Source organism: Pelodiscus sinensis, chromosome 8, assembly GCF_052426305.1.
Source record: "Pelodiscus sinensis isolate ZL-2025 chromosome 8, ASM5242630v1, whole genome shotgun sequence".
In the NCBI taxonomy this organism is placed as follows: domain Eukaryota; kingdom Metazoa; phylum Chordata; order Testudines; family Trionychidae; genus Pelodiscus; species Pelodiscus sinensis.
In genome coordinates, this window is record NC_143059.1 from 9,827,709 (window position 1) to 9,846,921 (window position 19,213).

The 19,213-nt window shown below is 51.1% G+C and overlaps 1 protein-coding gene across 2 annotated transcripts; it reads left to right on the forward strand.

Moving 5' to 3' along the window:
- The first annotated feature begins 8,260 nt into the window (after positions 1–8,260).
- Positions 8,261–18,987, forward strand: RPS24 (ribosomal protein S24). Of its 2 annotated transcripts, XM_075934730.2 has the most exons (7): positions 8,261–8,376; positions 9,566–9,631; positions 11,799–12,008; positions 12,514–12,624; positions 13,820–13,837; positions 17,948–17,971; positions 18,838–18,987. In XM_075934730.2, exons 1-5 carry the CDS (start codon positions 8,374–8,376, stop codon positions 13,823–13,825), a joined length of 396 nt encoding a protein of 131 aa, XP_075790845.1. In that variant the 5' UTR covers positions 8,261–8,373; the 3' UTR covers positions 13,826–13,837; positions 17,948–17,971; positions 18,838–18,987. The 2 variants fall into 2 exon arrangements, with proteins under 2 accessions (XP_075790845.1, XP_075790846.1); XM_075934731.2 differs by lacking the exon at positions 13,820–13,837 and having other exon boundaries at positions 8,275–8,376.
- Positions 18,988–19,213: the final 226 nt, after the last annotated feature.

Sequence of the window (19,213 nt, forward strand, 5' to 3'; positions counted from 1 at the left end):
CCTCCTGGCTCCGCCCCCCGCGCCAAGGCGAGGCGGAGCCGGCGCAGGCCCACAGGGAAGCGCAGCGCGGCGGCCGCCCCCGACAGCGACACCTGGTGGCCAGAAGGGGCAGGCCCGCCCGGGCTCCCCAGACCTGGTGCAGAGCCCGCAGTGTCCTCGCTCCAACCCCTGGTGCAGCCCCCGGGCAGTGCAAAGCACCCGGCACCGCAGCCCCCGGGAGAGCCCCCAGCGCCCATCCCGCACCCCCAGGATAATCCCCGACAGACCCCCCCCAGCTCCCGGGAGAGCCCCCAGCGCCCATCCCGCACCCCCAGGATAATCCCCGACAGACCCCCCCCAGCTCCCGGGAGAGCCCCCAGCGCCCATCCCGCACCCCCAGGATAATCCCCGACAGACCCCCCCCAGCTCCCGGGAGAGCCCCCAGCGCCCATCCCGCACCCCCAGGATAATCCCCGACAGACCCCCCCAGCTCCCGGGAGAGCCCCCAGCGCCCATCCCGCACCCCCAGGATAATCCCCGACAGACCCCCCCAGCTCCCGGGAGAGCCCCCAGCGCCCATCCCGCACCCCCAGGATAATCCCCGACAGACCCCCCCGGCTCGCGGGAGAGCCCCCAGCGCCCATCCCGCACCCCCAGGATAATCCCCGACAGACCCCCCCCGGCTCGCGGGAGAGCCCCCAGCGCCCATCCCGCACCCCCAGGGTAATCCCCGACAGACCCCCCAGCTCCCGGGAGAGCCCCCTGCGCCCATCCCGCACCCCCAGGATAATCCCCGACAGACCCCCCAGCTCCCGGGAGAGCCCCCAGCGCCCATCCCGCACCCCCAGGATAATCCCCGACAGACCCCCCCCGGCTCCCGGGAGAGCCCCCAGCGCCCATCCCGCACCCCCAGGATAATCCCCGACAGACCCCCCCCGGCTCCCGGGAGAGCCCCCAGCGCCCGTCCCGCACCCCCAGGATAATCCCCGACAGACCCCCCCAGCTCGCGGGAGAGCCCCCAGCGCCCATCCCGCACCCCCAGGATAATCCCCGACAGACCCCCCCCAGCTCGCGGGAGAGCCCCCAGCCCCCATCCCGCACCCCCAGGATAATCCCCGACAGACCCCCCCCGGCTCCCGGGAGAGCCCCCAGCGCCCATCCCGCACCCCCAGGATAATCCCCGACAGACCCCCCCCGGCTCCCGGGAGAGCCCCCAGCGCCCATCCCGCACCCCCAAGGATAATCCCCGACAGACCCCCCAGCTCCCGGGAGAGCCCCCAGCGCCCATCCCGCACCCCCAGGATAATCCCCGACAGACCCCCCCAGCTCCCGGGAGAGCCCCCAGCGCCCATCCCGCACCCCCAGGATAATCCCCGACAGACCCCCCCAGCTCCCGGGAGAGCCCCCAGCGCCCATCCCGCACCCCCAGGATAATCCCCGACAGACCCCCCCCCCAGCTCCCGGGAGAGCCCCCAGCGCCCATCCCGCACCCCCAGGATAATCCCCGACAGACCCCCCAGCTCCCGGGAGAGCCCCCAGCGCCCGTCCCGCACCCCCAGGATAATCCCCGACAGACCCCCCCAGCTCCCGGGAGAGCCCCCAGCGCCCATCCCGCACCCCCAGGATAATCCCCGACAGACCCCCCCCAGCTCCCGGGAGAGCCCCCAGCGCCCATCCCGCACCCCCAGGATAATCCCCGACAGACCCCCCCCGGCTCGCGGGAGAGCCCCCAGCGCCCATCCCGCACCCCCAGGATAATCCCCGACAGACCCCCCCCGGCTCGCGGGAGAGCCCCCAGCGCCCATCCCGCACCCCCAGGGTAATCCCCGACAGACCCCCCAGCTCCCGGGAGAGCCCCCTGCGCCCATCCCGCACCCCCAGGATAATCCCCGACAGACCCCCCAGCTCCCGGGAGAGCCCCCAGCGCCCATCCCGCACCCCCAGGATAATCCCCGACAGACCCCCCCCGGCTCCCGGGAGAGCCCCCAGCCCCCATCCCGCACCCCCAGGATAATCCCCGACAGACCCCCCCCGGCTCCCGGGAGAGCCCCCAGCGCCCATCCCGCACCCCCAGGATAATCCCCGACAGACCCCCCCCGGCTCCCGGGAGAGCCCCCAGCGCCCATCCCGCACCCCCAAGGATAATCCCCGACAGACCCCCCAGCTCCCGGGAGAGCCCCCAGCGCCCATCCCGCACCCCCAGGATAATCCCCGACAGACCCCCCCAGCTCCCGGGAGAGCCCCCAGCGCCCATCCCGCACCCCCAGGATAATCCCCGACAGACCCCCCCCAGCTCCCGGGAGAGCCCCCAGCGCCCATCCCGCACCCCCAAGGATAATCCCCGACAGACCCCCCCAGCTCCCGGGAGAGCCCCCAGCGCCCATCCCGCACCCCCAGGATAATCCCCGACAGACCCCCCCCAGCTCCCGGGAGAGCCCCCAGCGCCCATCCCGCACCCCCAGGATAATCCCCGACAGACCCCCCAGCTCCCGGGAGAGCCCCCAGCGCCCGTCCCGCACCCCCAGGATAATCCCCGACAGACCCCCCCAGCTCCCGGGAGAGCCCCCAGCGCCCATCCCGCACCCCCAGGATAATCCCCGACAGACCCCCCCCAGCTCCCGGGAGAGCCCCCAGCGCCCATCCCGCACCCCCAGGATAATCCCCGACAGACCCCCCCGGCTCGCGGGAGAGCCCCCAGCGCCCATCCCGCACCCCCAGGATAATCCCCGACAGACCCCCCCCGGCTCGCGGGAGAGCCCCCAGCGCCCATCCCGCACCCCCAGGATAATCCCCGACAGACCCCCCAGCTCCCGGGAGAGCCCCCAGCGCCCATCCCGCACCCCCAGGATAATCCCCGACAGACCCCCCCCCGGCTCCCGGGAGAGCCCCCAGCGCCCATCCCGCACCCCCAGGATAATCCCCGACAGACCCCCCCCGGCTCCCGGGAGAGCCCCCAGCGCCCGTCCCGCACCCCCAGGATAATCCCCGACAGACCCCCCCAGCTCGCGGGAGAGCCCCCAGCGCCCATCCCGCACCCCCAGGATAATCCCCGACAGACCCCCCCCAGCTCGCGGGAGAGCCCCCAGCGCCCATCCCGCACCCCCAGGATAATCCCCGACAGACCCCCCCCGGCTCCCGGGAGAGCCCCCAGCCCCCATCCCGCACCCCCAGGATAATCCCCGACAGACCCCCCCCGGCTCCCGGGAGAGCCCCCAGCGCCCATCCCGCACCCCCAAGGATAATCCCCGACAGACCCCCCAGCTCCCGGGAGAGCCCCCAGCGCCCATCCCGCACCCCCAGGATAATCCCCGACAGACCCCCCCAGCTCCCGGGAGAGCCCCCAGCGCCCATCCCGCACCCCCAGGATAATCCCCGACAGACCCCCCCCAGCTCCCGGGAGAGCCCCCAGCGCCCATCCCGCACCCCCAGGATAATCCCCGACAGACCCCCCCAGCTCCCGGGAGAGCCCCCAGCGCCCATCCCGCACCCCCAGGATAATCCCCGACCGACCCCCCCCCCAGCTCCCGGGAGAGCCCCCAGCGCCCATCCCGCACCCCCAGGATAATCCCCGACAGACCCCCCAGCTCCCGGGAGAGCCCCCAGCGCCCGTCCCGCACCCCCAGGATAATCCCCGACAGACCCCCCCAGCTCCCGGGAGAGCCCCCAGCGCCCATCCCGCACCCCCAGGATAATCCCCGACAGACCCCCCCAGCTCCCGGGAGAGCCCCCAGCGCCCATCCCGCACCCCCAGGATAATCCCCGACAGACCCCCCCCAGCTCCCGGGAGAGCCCCCAGCGCCCATCCCGCACCCCCAAGGATAATCCCCGACAGACCCCCCCCGGCTCCCGGGAGAGCCCCCAGCGCCCATCCCGCACCCCCCAGGGTAATCCCCGACAGACCCTCCCCAGCTCCCGGGAGAGGCCCCAGCGCCCATCCCGCACCCCCAAGGATAATCCCCGACAGACCCCCCCAGCTCCCGGGAGAGCCCCCAGCGCCCATCCCGCACCCCCAGGATAATCCCCGACAGACCCCCCCCGGCTCCCGGGAGAGCCCCCAGCGCCCATCCCGCACCCCCAGGATAATCCCCGACAGACCCCCCCCGGCTCCCGGGAGAGCCCCCAGCGCCCATCCCGCACCCCCAAGGATAATCCCCGACAGACCCCCCCAGCTCCCGGGAGAGCCCCCAGCGCCCATCCCGCACCCCCAGGATAATCCCCGACAGACCCCCCCAGCTCCCGGGAGAGCCCCCAGCGCCCATCCCGCACCCCAAGGATAATCCCCGACAGACCCCCCCCAGCTCCCGGGAGAGCCCCCAGCGCCCATCCCGCACCCCCAGGATAATCCCCGACAGACCCCCCCAGCTCCCGGGAGAGCCCCCAGCGCCCATCCCGCACCCCCAGGATAATCCCCGACAGACCCCCCCAGCTCCCGGGAGAGCCCCCAGCGCCCATCCCGCACCCCCAAGGATAATCCCCGACAGACCCCCCCCCGGCTCCCGGGAGAGCCCCCAGCGCCCATCCCGCACCCCCCAGGGTAATCCCCGACAGACCCTCCCCACCTCCCGGGAGAGCCCCCAGCGCCCATCCCGCACCCCCAAGGATAATCCCCGACAGACCCCCCCAGCTCCCGGGAGAGCCCCCAGCGCCCATCCCGCACCCCCAGGATAATCCCCGACAGACCCCCCCAGCTCCCGGGAGAGCCCCCAGCGCCCATCCCGCACCCCCAGGATAATCCCCGACAGACCCCCCCCAGCTCGCGGGAGAGCCCCCAGCGCCCATCCCGCACCCCCAGGATAATCCCCGACAGACCCCCCCCGGCTCCCGGGAGAGCCCCCAGCGCCCATCCCGCACCCCCCAGGGTAATCCCTGACAGACCCTCCCCAGCTCCCGGGAGAGCCCCCAGCGCCCATCCCGCACCCCCAAGGATAATCCCCGACAGACCCCCCCAGCTCCCGGGAGAGCCCCCAGCGCCCATCCCGCACCCCCAGGATAATCCCCGACAGACCCCCCCCAGCTCCCGGGAGAGCCCCCAGCGCCCATCCCGCACCCCCAGGATAATCCCCGACAGACCCCCCCCAGCTCGCGGGAGAGCCCCCAGCGCCCATCCCGCACTCCCAGGATAATCCCCGACAGACCCCCCCCGGCTCCCGGGAGAGCCCCCAGCGCCCATCCCGCACCCCCAGGATAATCCCCGACAGACCCCCCCCGGCTCCCGGGAGAGCCCCCAGCGCCCATCCCGCACCCCCAGGATAATCCCCGACAGACCCCCCCCGGCTCCCGGGAGAGCCCCCAGCGTCCATCCCGCACCCCCAGCATAATCCCCGACAGACCCCCCCCAGCTCCCGGGAGAGCCCCCAGCGCCCATCCCGCACCCCCAGGATAATCCCCGACAGACCCCCCCAGCTCCCGGGAGAGCCCCCAGCGCCCATCCCGCACCCCCAGGATAATCCCCGACAGACCCCCCCAGCTCCCGGGAGAGCCCCCAGCGCCCATCCCGCACCCCCAAGGATAATCCCCGACAGACCCCCCCCGGCTCCCGGGAGAGCCCCCAGCGCCCATCTCGCACCCCCCAGGGTAATCCCCGACAGACCCTCCCCAGCTCCCGGGAGAGCCCCCAGCGCCCATCCCGCACCCCCAAGGATAATCCCCGACAGACCCCCCCAGCTCCCGGGAGAGCCCCCAGAGCCCATCCCGCACCCCCAGGATAATCCCCGACAGACCCCCCCAGCTCCCGGGAGAGCCCCCAGCGCCCATCCCGCACCCCCAAGGATAATCCCCGACAGACCCCCCCCAGCTCCCGGGAGAGCCCCCAGCGCCCATCCCGCACCCCCAAGGATAATCCCCGACAGACCCCCCCAGCTCCCGGGAGAGCCCCCAGCGCCCATCCCGCACCCCCAAGGATAATCCCGGACAGACCCCCCCAGCTCCCGGGAGAGCCCCCAGCGCCCATCCCGCACCCCCAAGGATAATCCCCGACAGACCCCCCCAGCTCCCGGGAGAGCCCCCAGCACCCATCCCGCACCCCCAAGGATAATCCCCGACAGACCCCCCCAGCTCCCGGGAGAGCCCCCAGCGCCCATCCCGCACCCCCAAGGATAATCCCCGACAGACCCCCCTAGCTCCCGGGAGAGCCCCCAGCGCCCATCCTGCACCCCAACTCTCCCTGGATATAAATCCTAGCACCGCTTCCAGTGCATCTGCCAGTACAACCTCCCAACACTGTCAGCGCTTCATAGAATCCTAGGGCTGGAAGAGACCTCAGAGGTCATTGAGTCCAGCCCCCTGCCCAAAGCAGGACCAATCCCAACTAAATCGTCCCAGCCAGGGTTTTGTCAAACTGGGATTTACAAACCTCTAGGGATGGAGATGCCACCCCCCTCCCTAGGTAACCCATTCCAGTGCTTCACCACCCTCCTAGTGAAATAGTTTTTCTTAAGATCAAACCTAGACCTCCCCCCACTGCAACTTGAGGCCATTGCTCCTTGTTCTGCCATCCGTCACCACAGAGAACAGCCTCTCTCCATCCTCTTTGGAACCTCCCTTAAGGGAGTTGAAGGCTGCTATCAAATCCGCCCTCCCCCCCACTCTTCTGCAGACTAAATAAACCCACATCCCTCAGCCACTCTTCATAGGTCATGTGCTCCAGCCCCCTAATAACTTCCCTCAATAACTCCACATCTTCCTCCAGTGCAGTCACCCAGAATAACCCCCATCTACTGCACTCTGTCCAAATTACCCCTACACTGCATCTCCCTAATGCAGTCTCTCATAATCCCCCTCCTCTATCCCAATTCACACACTTCTTCATTGCTCTGAGAAAGTCAGTGGTGTTAAAATGCCAGTGATACACCTACACCATTATATGTAATGACTAAGGAGGTTAATATGTTGTCACGCATGTTTCTAGTGAAAGTTATGGACAGGTCATGGGCAATCTAATAAGGGAAAATTGATGTGGCAAGGGGACTCTGCAGCACTGTGTGCTGAGCTCATGGATTCGTGACTTCTGCTAACAAAGGGACATTTTAAAATAGCTTACCGTTGTTTAGACAGTGCTCACTCTTATTCAATGAAATAATTTTTCTACTGTAATTAGTATGTAACTGAGTAAAGAAAAATGCAGGCTGTGCAAAAGTTAGATATTTAAGATCAGATTGTATTTTGTGCCCTTCAGAGAAAAGACAATACTGCAAGTTTACATCACCTGTATCATTGTACTTGACAATCTTTTTGCTGTGTGTATACAGTGCCTTGTACAATGGTCCAGGAAAGGAGCTTGTTAGTGCTATCATTATACAATTAAATAAAAAATAAAAAATATTTTAATGGGGAATGAATAATTACGAAGGCAGCCATGAAAATTCCTAGAATTTCCTGCTTATAGTAATCACCAGTGCATCCAACAAAAATGAAGAAATGATCAAATTTCTGCTCAAATGCTCAGCAATGAAAAATGTAAAATGGCCATAGAAATGGTGTCCTTGGCCTCTGTTTGTCAGAGGCTGGAGAGGGATGGCACGAGACAAATCACCTGATCATTGTGTTCTGTCCACCCCCTCTGGGGCACCTGGTGTTGGCCGCTGTCGGCAGACAGGCTACTGGGCTAGATGGACCTTTGGTCTGAACCCGTTTGGCCATTCTTATATTCTTATGCCATCTTACATTTAAATTATCATTAACATTTAGAAAGCTCCTCAATAAGCCATTTGGAGCAGTTTGCAGCTTATGCAGGAGACACAATCAGAAAGGCTAAATATTAATATTTAAAAAATAAAATCTTAACATCTACAGAATTTGGGAAATTAACCTGCAACACCAAACATTTGTCAGCAACAGATCTTGAATCAGTACTGAAAACAGTTTGACTTCAACCATTTCCTGCACCATAACAGACAGTGATTTCGGTACCATGTGGGGAAGATGGAAACAGTGCAAACTTTTCTCATTCTGAAGACCAGTAGTCCCTGTGGCATCTTAGAGATTAACAAATATATTGGATCATGAGCTTTCATGGGTAACACCCACTTCTTTGTAGAGTTTTTGAAGGAGACTCTACAGCTCATCGCCTGCAGTAAATTCAACCAATCTGTTTCCCAGTGCGGATACTCCATACAGAGCAATGGAAAATGGGCAGAGAACTCCACCCCACCCCCTGCTGTGCTCCTGCTGCGCTCTCCCCTGCCAGAGTCCAGTTGAAGCAAGATGCCTCATCCCTGTATTTTCAGTCAGGCGCTGGGCTAGTCGCCTCACTCCTGCACTTTTACTCAGGCTCCGAGCAGGGCACCCTCGAGTTCGGCTCCGGCCTCCACGAAGCCCCCGCGCGCCGGGATATGATTGGCTGCGGCGGGGGCCTCTTTCTTTTCCTCGCTCCCTCGGAGAGAGCCAGCCGCAGAGATGGTGAGTGTCCGGGACGCGCTCCGCGTCTATCCGTCCTGCATCGTCGCCATCCCGCCGCCTCGGGGCTCGCGGGCTCCCCGGCCTCTCGGGGCCCCCTAGCCGGGGCCTCCAGGCCGGGTATTGCCCCGCCCGGCGGCAGGGCAGTGGTGGGGCCGCGTCCCCCTCCAGCCCGGCCTGTAGGCTGGGGTGCGGGTGGGGGGGGGTCTCCCCGCGCGGCGCGGCGCGGCTCTCGGCTGTGTGCGGGTGAGCGCAGCCGGGCCGGCGGGGGCAGGACGTGCCCTGCAGCCCAGCTGTAGCCGCTGTGGGGTCCGTGTGTTCACGTTCTCTGCACCGCCCCTGCATGTGCTCTCAGTCCCATTTCGCATCCCGTTGCGTCTCTGCCCCAAACCCTGCTCTCTGCAGGAGCTGGGATAAGGAGCAGCTGCTGGCCAGGTGTGCTTAGGCAAGTGATGGTTTCCCTCTGTATCCTAGCACACGAGTTAGTAGTCAGCTCCCTTACTCCCATCCCCCGACCTGCGTTCGGGTTCACACACAACTCGTTTCCTGTGCACTTGTTGGATACACTTATGTTTCACGTTTAAGGGTTGTATTTACCTTGTGTAACCCACCACCTAGGGGTAGTGGCACAGAGACCACTCATGGAGAGAGGTGGAGAGTCTGCTCTACATTCTTAGCTAAGAGCTGGCTGACTTTTAGCTTATACAGTAGAGTATCATGTGCCAAACTCCACAGGTTTAACTCCACCTGTCTGTGTTACACTTGTGTCATGTTTGAGTTAGTGTGGTATGAAAAATTCTTGCTTCTATGTGTGGGTCAAATCTGAACTGTTCATGCAACAAACATGATTTGAAAGTGTCCCAGTTTCCTATAACCCTAGTTCAGTTTCCCAGTTTTTGAGGACAAACACTGGTGGGTGTGAAGTGTTTGACATGATCTGTGGGTTGCAAACCTGAATTGTTTCTATAAGTATCGGGACAGCTTTTTCTCTGTCTGGTTGGTATAGATCTCCTACCACAGGTTGTGTTGGATAGTAGTAGCATCTTGCCATGAGTTTCAGGCCCAGATTTTAATCCGTTTTGCAAACCGCCTGATAGATTATTTGAACTGCTGTGTCATTGGGCCATTTTGGTGTAAAAGATCATGGAATAACTCAAATGCATATTAATGGGTTTTCTGAATTGTCTTGTAGAATGACACGGTGACTATCAGAACCAGGAAGTTCATGACAAATAGACTGCTTCAGCGGAAGCAGATGGTAAGAAATATTGTGTTCTGCCTCTGTTTATTTGTTTATGCTTGGGTATGTGTGTTTTCTATTTAGCTTATGTGTGTAATAGGGATGTAAAAATATAGAAGAATACTATCTTTAATCAGTTACAGGGTTAAACATTTTAGGGGATGTAGCTGTTGGGAGGAAGGGTCACGGCCCCTCACTGCAGGCTCTCCTTGTCTCCCAGATCCGGCTGCTGGCCCTGTGGCTAACCCTGCTCCTGGCCAGGGAGTTTAACCATTTAAGTAAATGGTTAAACCCGACCAATAAAAGTTACAAACTAGGGATCTTAAGCATGAGGTTTAATGGTATGCTTACCAGTTAACTGTTTTTTGCCAACCAGTTGTGCTGGAGTGGAGCAGACCTGGCCAGTGGGGGTACCCTATGGTTGCAGCACTACTCAAGTTAAAACAGTTAATCATTTAGTTGGTTAACAGTTTTAGCATTCCTAGTAGCCAAGGGCAACAGTATAGAGTGATTTCAGTAATTGGGTATTACATATGAAAACCTCATTCAGCCTTTGGTATATTATTTTTTCAACTACCCATCTTCTAATAGTATGCTAGGAAAAACATGAATGATTCTTTTTATCGGCTAACAAAAATGCATGTCGAAGCCACCCTTTGTTTATGTCCATAGCTGCGTGCTCCATTGGTACTTGATTTAGTCCATTCGTGACAGAATGTCCAGGCATCTTTAACATACATTCATCTCTTTCAGTTTCCAAAAACTAGTTGCCCAACTGGGGTGAGCTTTAAATCTTTTCTACTTCAGAATAAGAAGTTAATAGGGAGTAATGTTTCATATATGAAACATGGCAGTAAAATGTGCCTGGGTCATTAGTTAATAGTTGTATAGCTAGTGAGTTGATGAGCTTGTCAACCTTCAGTTAGTTTTTCTTGAAAGTCAGACCCCCTGTTACATCTTCCTCATGATACAAGCCAGTTTTATATTTGACTGCGAAAGCTTGTGGTATGTGAAACCAGAAAACATCTATAAGGAATTATCCCCTCACTTTAGGATTAGTTATCTGACCATAATCCCAAATTCTTGGTTATGTGATGCAATTTAAATGCAGAGAATGGAGATATGCGTGTTACTGTTTCCTTGTGATTTTAAGTTCTAGTAACGTGACCAATTACAAAATGTATATATCCTCTCATATATGTATATATCCTATAAATGCTCTTATTCTGTCTATTGTGTGTCTTAAAATAAATTATTCTAATTTTGCAAAAGTGTCAAGGAGTCCTGTAGCACCTTCTAGACTAACAGATGTATTGGAGCATAAGCTTTCGTGGGCATGTGACGAAGTGGGTCTTTGCCCACGAAAGCTTATGCTCCAATACATCTGTTAGTCTAGAAGGTGCTACAGGACTCCTTATCTCTTTTGCAGATCCAGACTAACACGGCTACCCCTCTGATATTCTAATTTTGTAATTGTTAGATCAAAAAGACATATTTAGGTTTGCAACTCTAAATGGTAATTGTTGCTGAAATTTCTCATGCTGACCTCAATTCTAAAGATTGCATTAACTTGTTTTACAGACAGAGTTTCTGTTTGAGAACTCTGCAACAATAACGATGTAAAGTGGTGGGAGAAATGTTGCGCTTTAAGAATAACCATTTACCCCTGAATTTTTTTGAGCCTCTTTATAGTGAAATATATACCAAATAGGAATTGCTGGCCTCTATTGTTGCTGTGATGAGTTAACTGTAGATGCCAACCTGTGGGTAGTGATATTTTCCTTATTATATGCTATAAGACTCTTTAGACATAATCATTATGAATGGAATATGTTTATACCCATGGTGTCCAACCAGTTGTGAAGCAGTGGCCACAATCAACCGGCCAAATAGCCACATGTGGCTAGTGTGTTGGACGTCATGGATTTATACCATAGGTGCTGACTCTGGGTGCTTTGGGGCTGGAGCATTTACAGAGAAAAATGAAGCAGGTACTTAGTAGCCAAGCTTCCCCCCCTTTGTGGGAGGGAAGAGGCAGAGTGGGAGCTGGAAGAAGTGGGGTTGGGGCTTTGGAGAAGAGGCAGAGGCAAGGTCAAGGGATCAAGCACCTGCCAAGGTGGTGCCTGTGGTTTATACCATTTATAAATTGTGGATATTTCTAACTGAGAAAAACTTGCATCTGTAGGTGATTGATGTTCTTCATCCTGGAAAGGCCACAGTTCCCAAAACTGAAATCAGGGAAAAGCTGGCAAAAATGTACAAGACAACCCCAGATGTAATTTTTGTCTTCGGCTTCAGAACCCATTTTGGTGGTGGCAAGACAACAGGCTTCGGCATGATTTATGATTCCCTGGACTATGCAAAGAAGAATGAACCAAAGCACAGACTGGCACGGGTAAATTTCTTGCTCGCAGTTTTTACAGTGGCAAGAAGGTGGTTGTTGGTACTAAAGTGCATTTTATGTGCTTAGTTATGATTTAAAAACATGAAATATTGAAGCTAAGTTCAACTCTTACCTCTAGGTTTTTATTGAGATCGAAAGGTGAGCTCTCTAAATAAAAATCCCTTCTCTGTATTCATGAATTTACAGAGGCAAACAAACTTCTTGAAGTAATGGAGATGAAGGAGAATGAAGTGTTTTTTGTTGTTGTTGTTGTTTTTTTAAATCAGTTGTGGATTTTTAGTATGTTCTTAAATGTACTCAACTGCATTGTCATCACAAAATACAAAGTAAGGCAACTTGAGGTGAGGTTTTAGTTGTTTGTTGAACATTGAAAATTTTTTTTAAGGGGTAAATTAGTCATACTTGATTAAAGCTTTTGATATGTGTAAAATATTTAAAGTAGAAGCACTTTATAGATATTGTTTAGTAATTGTGTTCATAATTCTGTTACTACTAGCATGGTTTGTATGAAAAAAAGAAGACTTCAAGAAAACAGCGAAAGGAGCGTAAGAACAGAATGAAGAAAGTCAGAGGCACAGCTAAAGCAACTGTTGGTGCTGGCAAGAAGGTATGATGACATCTGCAGGCGAGAGTGTAGATACTGGAGTTTGTTTCATTGGTAGACAGGTTTCTTCCTCAACACAATAATCTTTCCCTTTCTCTAACTTTTTTTTACCTTTCCTACTGGATAATAGAAGGTAACTTATGAGATCCTGTGTAGCTGTAACTCCTCAGTAGTTTACAGTAGAACCTTGAGTTACGAACACCAAAGTTACAAACTGATCAGTTAACCATACACTTCATTGGAAACTAGAAGTGTGTAGTCCAGCAGCAGGAAAGACTAAAGTGTAAATACAGTACTGTTAAATGTACACTATTAAAAAGGAAAGCAGCATTTCTCCTCTGCAGAGGAAAGTTTCAGAGCTGTAATAAATCAGTGTTCAGTTACAAATCTTTCAATAACTAGAGTTCATATCTTTGAAATGTTCATAACAACCTTCATTTCCGAGGTGTTCCTAACTCTTATGGGTGTGCTGTAGTTTTGCTCAGCTGATTAAGCTCCTACTGAGCAGTAATGTGAAGATTTATTATAGTTAATCTATGAGTTTGAAACCTTACAGAACTGAGCTTTGTTTCAATCAAAGTAAGTGACACCTCACTTTAATTACTAGATAACACCAATAATACACAGTGTCTCTCCAGACTTGAATTTTGTTTGTTAAATTGCCTCCGCTCCACCATGCTCAAGAACTCAAGCTAGCCTGATGCTGCCACAAAGGAATTTGGAGTTGGGAGCCATGTGTTTGAGGCAGTGCCCTCCACCATTTGTAGACTGAGAGGAGGGGAGGATGTCTGTCTGGGATTGCTGTTTGCTTCTGCCTGTTTAGTCATAGTTGCCCAACTTCTGGTGGGAGCTATGTCAATCCTTCAGAAAGATGGAAAGCCAGGCCGACAAACAGGTTGGAGGGGACCTTGGAATGTTTTCAAGCAGAATGAAAAACTGTTACAGTGCAGAAATTAAAGTTTAAAGACAGAACAGCATTATTCAAAGTATTTTAGAGGTACAAAATAGGCAAGGCATACTTAAAATCGGTTTTAGAGTTTTTAGCACTGCTCCAGTGGTAAAGGTGGTGGGTAATAGAAAAAGCTGATTTTCGAGTAAATAGTTTGTAGTTGCTAATGTGTTATAAATAACCAAATAGCCTTTCTGCAATCTTAATAACCTTTACTTTAACTTTTCTTACTTTCTTGGAATTCATCAGAAATGACGTGACTAGCAGGTACTGAATGAGCATGGATATGGTGGTGGCTGTATGAATTATGGATCACTTAGACACTTGAGATGTATTTTAATAGAAACACCTTGTGTATTGCTTTGCATGCTTGTGCTTTCACATGGAACTTGAGTTCATTTCTGCCATTCAGTATATGGTAATATGCTACAAATTTAAATACTGCTACAGAAATAAAGGGTGGCTAACAGTAAAACTGGTGCAGAAATGAAATCTGGTTTTCTGTCACTGCTCATCCAAGTTCACCCAGTGCATCGTGACAAGCTCACAAAATATTTGTGCATATTATGAAATACCGGTGAATACTGCCTCAACATTATGTATTGAAGTGAAAAGTATTGGCCCAAATTTTTTTTTTTTTTTTAACAACTCCGTATTCAAAATACAACTGCATGTGTTACTTGGGCTTATTAGTAATGCACCATGCTTTTTTAAATATAAGCCATAGTGCCATAAGGGGTGTGCATATGCCATAACCATATACCCATGCAACTATTGTGTGAATAAATACTTTTTGGCCTCTGGATTCCTGAACTTTTAAAGGTATGAATTGTTATGTAGTTCAAATTCTTTATTGGGTTACTTACTCATTGTAATCAATTTTATGAAAGATGCGCTTACTATCTTGCATCAATTTTCTGATAGTATCAATTCTGACTGAATCCAAGTGCTTGAATCTTGAATTTCAAATGGAGGCTTCATTTGGATGCTTTTTTCTTTTCATTTAAACACTGTAATAAAGAGGAAGCCCTGGCAATATTAACTACATCAGTGAATGCACTTGAATAAGAGTTCTTAGTGGTTTGTAGTTTGATAGCTTGTCTCTTTCACCAATAGCAGGTCCAATAAGAGATTGCCTCACCTGCCTTGTGTGCAAATGTAGTCAATTTCAAGGATGGAATGTAATCTGCAAATTTAATCAATGTATTTTGATGTTTGCTGGCTAAATTCATTCCATGGCAACTGTGAAATTCACACTTTGCCATTTAAACTCATGAGTTTCCAAAAAATAATCTCATACCTCATGATCAGCACAGTCCTTGTAACTTATTTCAGGCTAGGTAGGAAAGTATAGGATAATTAGTTTAATGCTACTTTGTTGACAGTTGTGTTATCTGCCTGACTAGTTCAGTGATATAGTGTATAACCCTTGAAAGTGAAATAATTGTTCTAATCGATTTTGTTCTCATTTGAGGCTGACCAAAGCTTAAAAATTGGCTTGGGACCTTCACTTAGAGCAGTGGTGATCAACCTTATTATACAGGAGGGACATGCAGCCTATTTGGATGCATACAAAAACAATTTGTTTAGCCCATGTCGGGTTGTACTTAGGCTTTTGTGCAATACTGTGTAGTTAAAAACCAAGAAATTGGTGCTTAAAATGTGTGTTGAGATGGTAGAAAATGTGCATGGGACTGAATGTAAAGAATGCACAACTAGATTAAGATTGTCAAAGTCAAAATACTGATTAATCTGCCTTTAATGTATTGTGTTGAAGCAGGCTTTGGACCTTATGAATTGTTCTTGTGGGCTATAAATACATAGAGGATCTACTTCTGACTAGTTGAACAGCCTAATCCATATTGATTATCCTTTCTAATTTATAAAACACATGGCCAGTATTTATTATTATAGTTGTGTCTCTAGAGGCCAGAATCAAGTCCCCATTTTGCTAGGTTATGAATACATGTAACAAACAGCCTCTGCTCTAAAGAATGTAACGTCTCAATTAAAGGATCGGTTTGAGGTATACTATGTTACTTGAAATTTATGTAGTTTAAGTAGACATTAAAAATCTTTGAAATAATTTTAGGAAAAAGTGAAGCGTTAGTGGCATTTCTGTATAATTTCTGAGAAGGTTTGTGGATGGAGGAATAACAGGAAAGGCACTGAGTTGAGTAGGAGTAGATGTCCATGCCTTCATTTGGTTAATAAGTTCTTAGGAACAAAAAGCAGAGCAGTCGCTTTAATTGACTGTAACTGGTAACTTAAGGAAGCTATAAGTAAATTTAGTTACTTGTAGTAATCTTAACTTGGTGGAAATATGGTTGTTGCTAAATCAGTTATGTCTTTGTATATACTTAACCTTTTCTTTTTGAAGATGCATGTCTGAACTCTGTGCTAAGTGTATCTGAAAATGTAAATCCATGTACACATTCAATTGCTTTCATTTGCCCTTCCTATTGTGGACATAGGGTTTATACCACACTGCTTTCTCTAGCTTTTGATGGCTTGAGTTGGCTTGTCTGTGTCTTCATAATACCCTTTGTAAAGTGTTGTTAACACTGAGAAATAGTCTAGGGTGTAGACACTGGTGTGGCTGTACAGAAGCAAACTCCTGACAAAGGAAAAGCTGCCATTTTTCACATGTGAAGCTTACCCTTGAAAGTGGGGTGAATTGTGTCCGTTATTGTAAATTTTTGGCTCTGGTGCCAATGAGGTGTGATTGGCCAATGAGGGCTGGAGTTTGGGGAGGGCTGTGGCTACACTTAGTTTCTTTGCATCATCTGTACTTGCAGTCTTATAGTGGCACTTCTGTGCCGATACAGCTGTGCTGCAGTAAGATGGCTCACGGAGCTGTTATGCTGAAGAATGTTAAGTAGTATAATGGTGACGTGAAATCATTCAGATAAGAAACAAGTTTTGCTGACATATGTGGACATGGTCTTATTCTTGCTTTTAAATGGCGAAGGCACAAAGCAAGTAACTGTTTGCTTTTCTCTTTCCATAGCTTGCTTTCACTTTCCCTGGCTTGACTGTTGCACCCACAATAACCTCTTTACGTTACTTTTCACAGATTTGAGCTGAATCTCCCTTGCATTGTTGCATGACTATTTTTACTCTTCCGTACTGCACATAAATCTACCGCATCTCTGGGTGCCAAAAAGATACCTTTATAGTAAAATGGCACTAACCGCTCTCCTTGTATCTTATTTAAGTGCTTTTTTACATTCACAGCTTTCATTATGTTTTGAGATATTACCGTAGCTTGATTTTATTGTAACGTGTAAACTAGTCACCACACAAGCACATGAATGGCCTAACTGGCCATTTGTGTTTTCAGCACTGTTGTATAGTTGTGAAAATGGATCCCTGATGTTTGTAACGAATGAAGAGCAGAAGACTCTCAAAAGAAGCCTTATCGGCTTCTTCAGCCATGACTACTTCTCTCTCCTTCCTGCCTCTTCTTGCCCCCCCCCCCCCCCCCCCCCCGGCCCCGGACATTGTCACACTCTTTTTGCAGCCACTGTCCCATGGAACTTTTCAAGATCCATTTCTCCTATACATTTTTGAAATGTCTTTATGACTTATCCTTTTCTTAAACCTTCTACCCTTCATTTCTATGTTACTTGTATTATTGTTGTCCATGACAGGAGCTGCTTTTTGTATGTGGGTAGTGCTTACTATATCATTCGCTATTGGCATACAAACATTAAACATAATTTGGGCTGTGGTGACACAGGTGACCAGTCCTTCATATGTGGCACTCTAGTTGACTGCAGTAGCTCTGAATGTGCAGGACTTGCTTGATCATGGTTTTAAGGCTGCTATAACTTTATTTTGTTATGTGTAATCCTAGGATGTATGTAGATCCTTGTATTTTCTCAAGTGCAGATGCACTCAAGAAACGAAGCATGTAAAAATGGAAACTGTAGTTGCTTCCCTTCCTCTTGTTAAGTTATATCTGGTTGTAACTTTGACAAGGTAGACTTCGATTTGCTATATGGGCTCTACGAGGTTAAGAAGAAAAATTGAATTGTTCTCTGGTTCGTGCATTGAATTGCCTGGTTTCCATTTGCAGAATATCTTGAAGGTGCAGGCATGTGTGATCCAGAGTGCACCTTTCACTTTCCAGGACCTAGTAGAGCCCGCAGTGCTGATAGTTAAAGCAAGCCACTCCTCCCCTGTGGGGTGTTTTTTGGGAGTGGGCTAACTTGTTAGGAAAGTTACCGAAAATAATATGATAACCATCAGTGCTATTAGCACTCTTGAGAACACATCCACAGCAAACAGGCTGGATTTTCTAGGGTAGTAAGACCATGTGAGTGTTTAAACCATTTACTGATTATTTTCTGTTTTGTTTTTTTCTTGTTTCAGTGAGCTGACAAATGGAAGCAACAGGTAAAAATTCTTAAATGAGTGGCTTTCTGCTATGCTGGTAATATGGCTTTTCTCTAAGAATTCATCTTTAATCAAAGTGTTTTATTGTGCTGTGGCCTAATGTTCAAAGTCAGCACAAGTAAGTTTTACCACAAGATTTTAAAGCGAACACTCAATTTTTGCATATGTTATCTGTCCTGAGTTCAACTGCCAGGTTTTGTGGGCATCTTCCCCGTGACATTCCCCTGTGGGAAAGATGCAAGGAAATAATGTGTTTTACAGTCAACAAAGTGGACTTGCATACTCAGAGTAATGCTGAAAAAAGAGATTTCCTTCAATCTCATCATAATAGAATTGTGACTCCTCAAAATTTGTCCTATAAAATTTCATTAGTAACTAATATAATGGGATGATGCACAATATTTTTACTGCTGCTTATGTTGATAAATATTTATCATTTTAGCTCAGATTACAAGCAGTTTATTTCCCTGATTAAAGTTACGATTGTAAAACTGTCAATTTCTATCTTAATATCAGCAAAAAGTGTCTCAAATGGAATGATGAGGCTATCAAGCCAACTTCAAATTCTGCTGTTTGTTATAGCTATTATGACTTGGGTCTTTTTACTGCTTGAATGTTCTTATTTTCTTAGGTAACTGATAAAGCAGTTGCTTCTGATCTTATGGCTTCATAATTGTTCAAAACACTTTTCAAAAGTTGAGTGTCTGAAGCCCTGATCTTTTAGTCCTCTTTCTGCATAGGACTAATTACAGGATAAGAACCTTAGTCATTTTTCTAATGTAAAATAAGCTGACTACATTCCATTCCAAAGCTAATATTACAGGGCTGGCTTTTTCTCTCCCCCTCCCTCTTTTTTTCCTTTCCAGAGCCTATATTATCCTTATGCTAAGGTAACAAGAGAAGATGGTGCTGATCTATCAGAAGCTCATCAAATAAACTATACAAACAGAAATGCTCTTCTTTTGTTTTTTGTTTTTTACAATTTTAAATCTACAATAAAGATTTTATAAACTTAATGTCAAAGATACAGGATTGTTCAGTTCCAGTACCTTGTTCATATTATATTAATAATTCTTTTCAGATAATGCTGAGACTTATTTTACAGCTTAAATTTCTACTTGAAGATAGTTGTTCATGAATCAATTTGAAATATTTGGACACAATAGGAACTAGACCAAAGCACTTAGTGGTCTATATTTCACATTTTTTGAAAGCTGAGAAACTTACAAAGCGTTGTATGTG

What these genes read in the sequence shown, in the direction of transcription:
- RPS24 (XM_075934730.2), top strand. An exon ending in TGCTTCAGCGGAAGCAGATG is followed by an intron (nt 9,632 to 11,798) that starts GTAAGAAATATT and finishes TTGCATCTGTAG; the next exon opens with GTGATTGATGTTCTTCATCC. An exon ending in CAAAGCACAGACTGGCACGG is followed by an intron (nt 12,009 to 12,513) that starts GTAAATTTCTTG and finishes TGTTACTACTAG; the next exon opens with CATGGTTTGTATGAAAAAAA.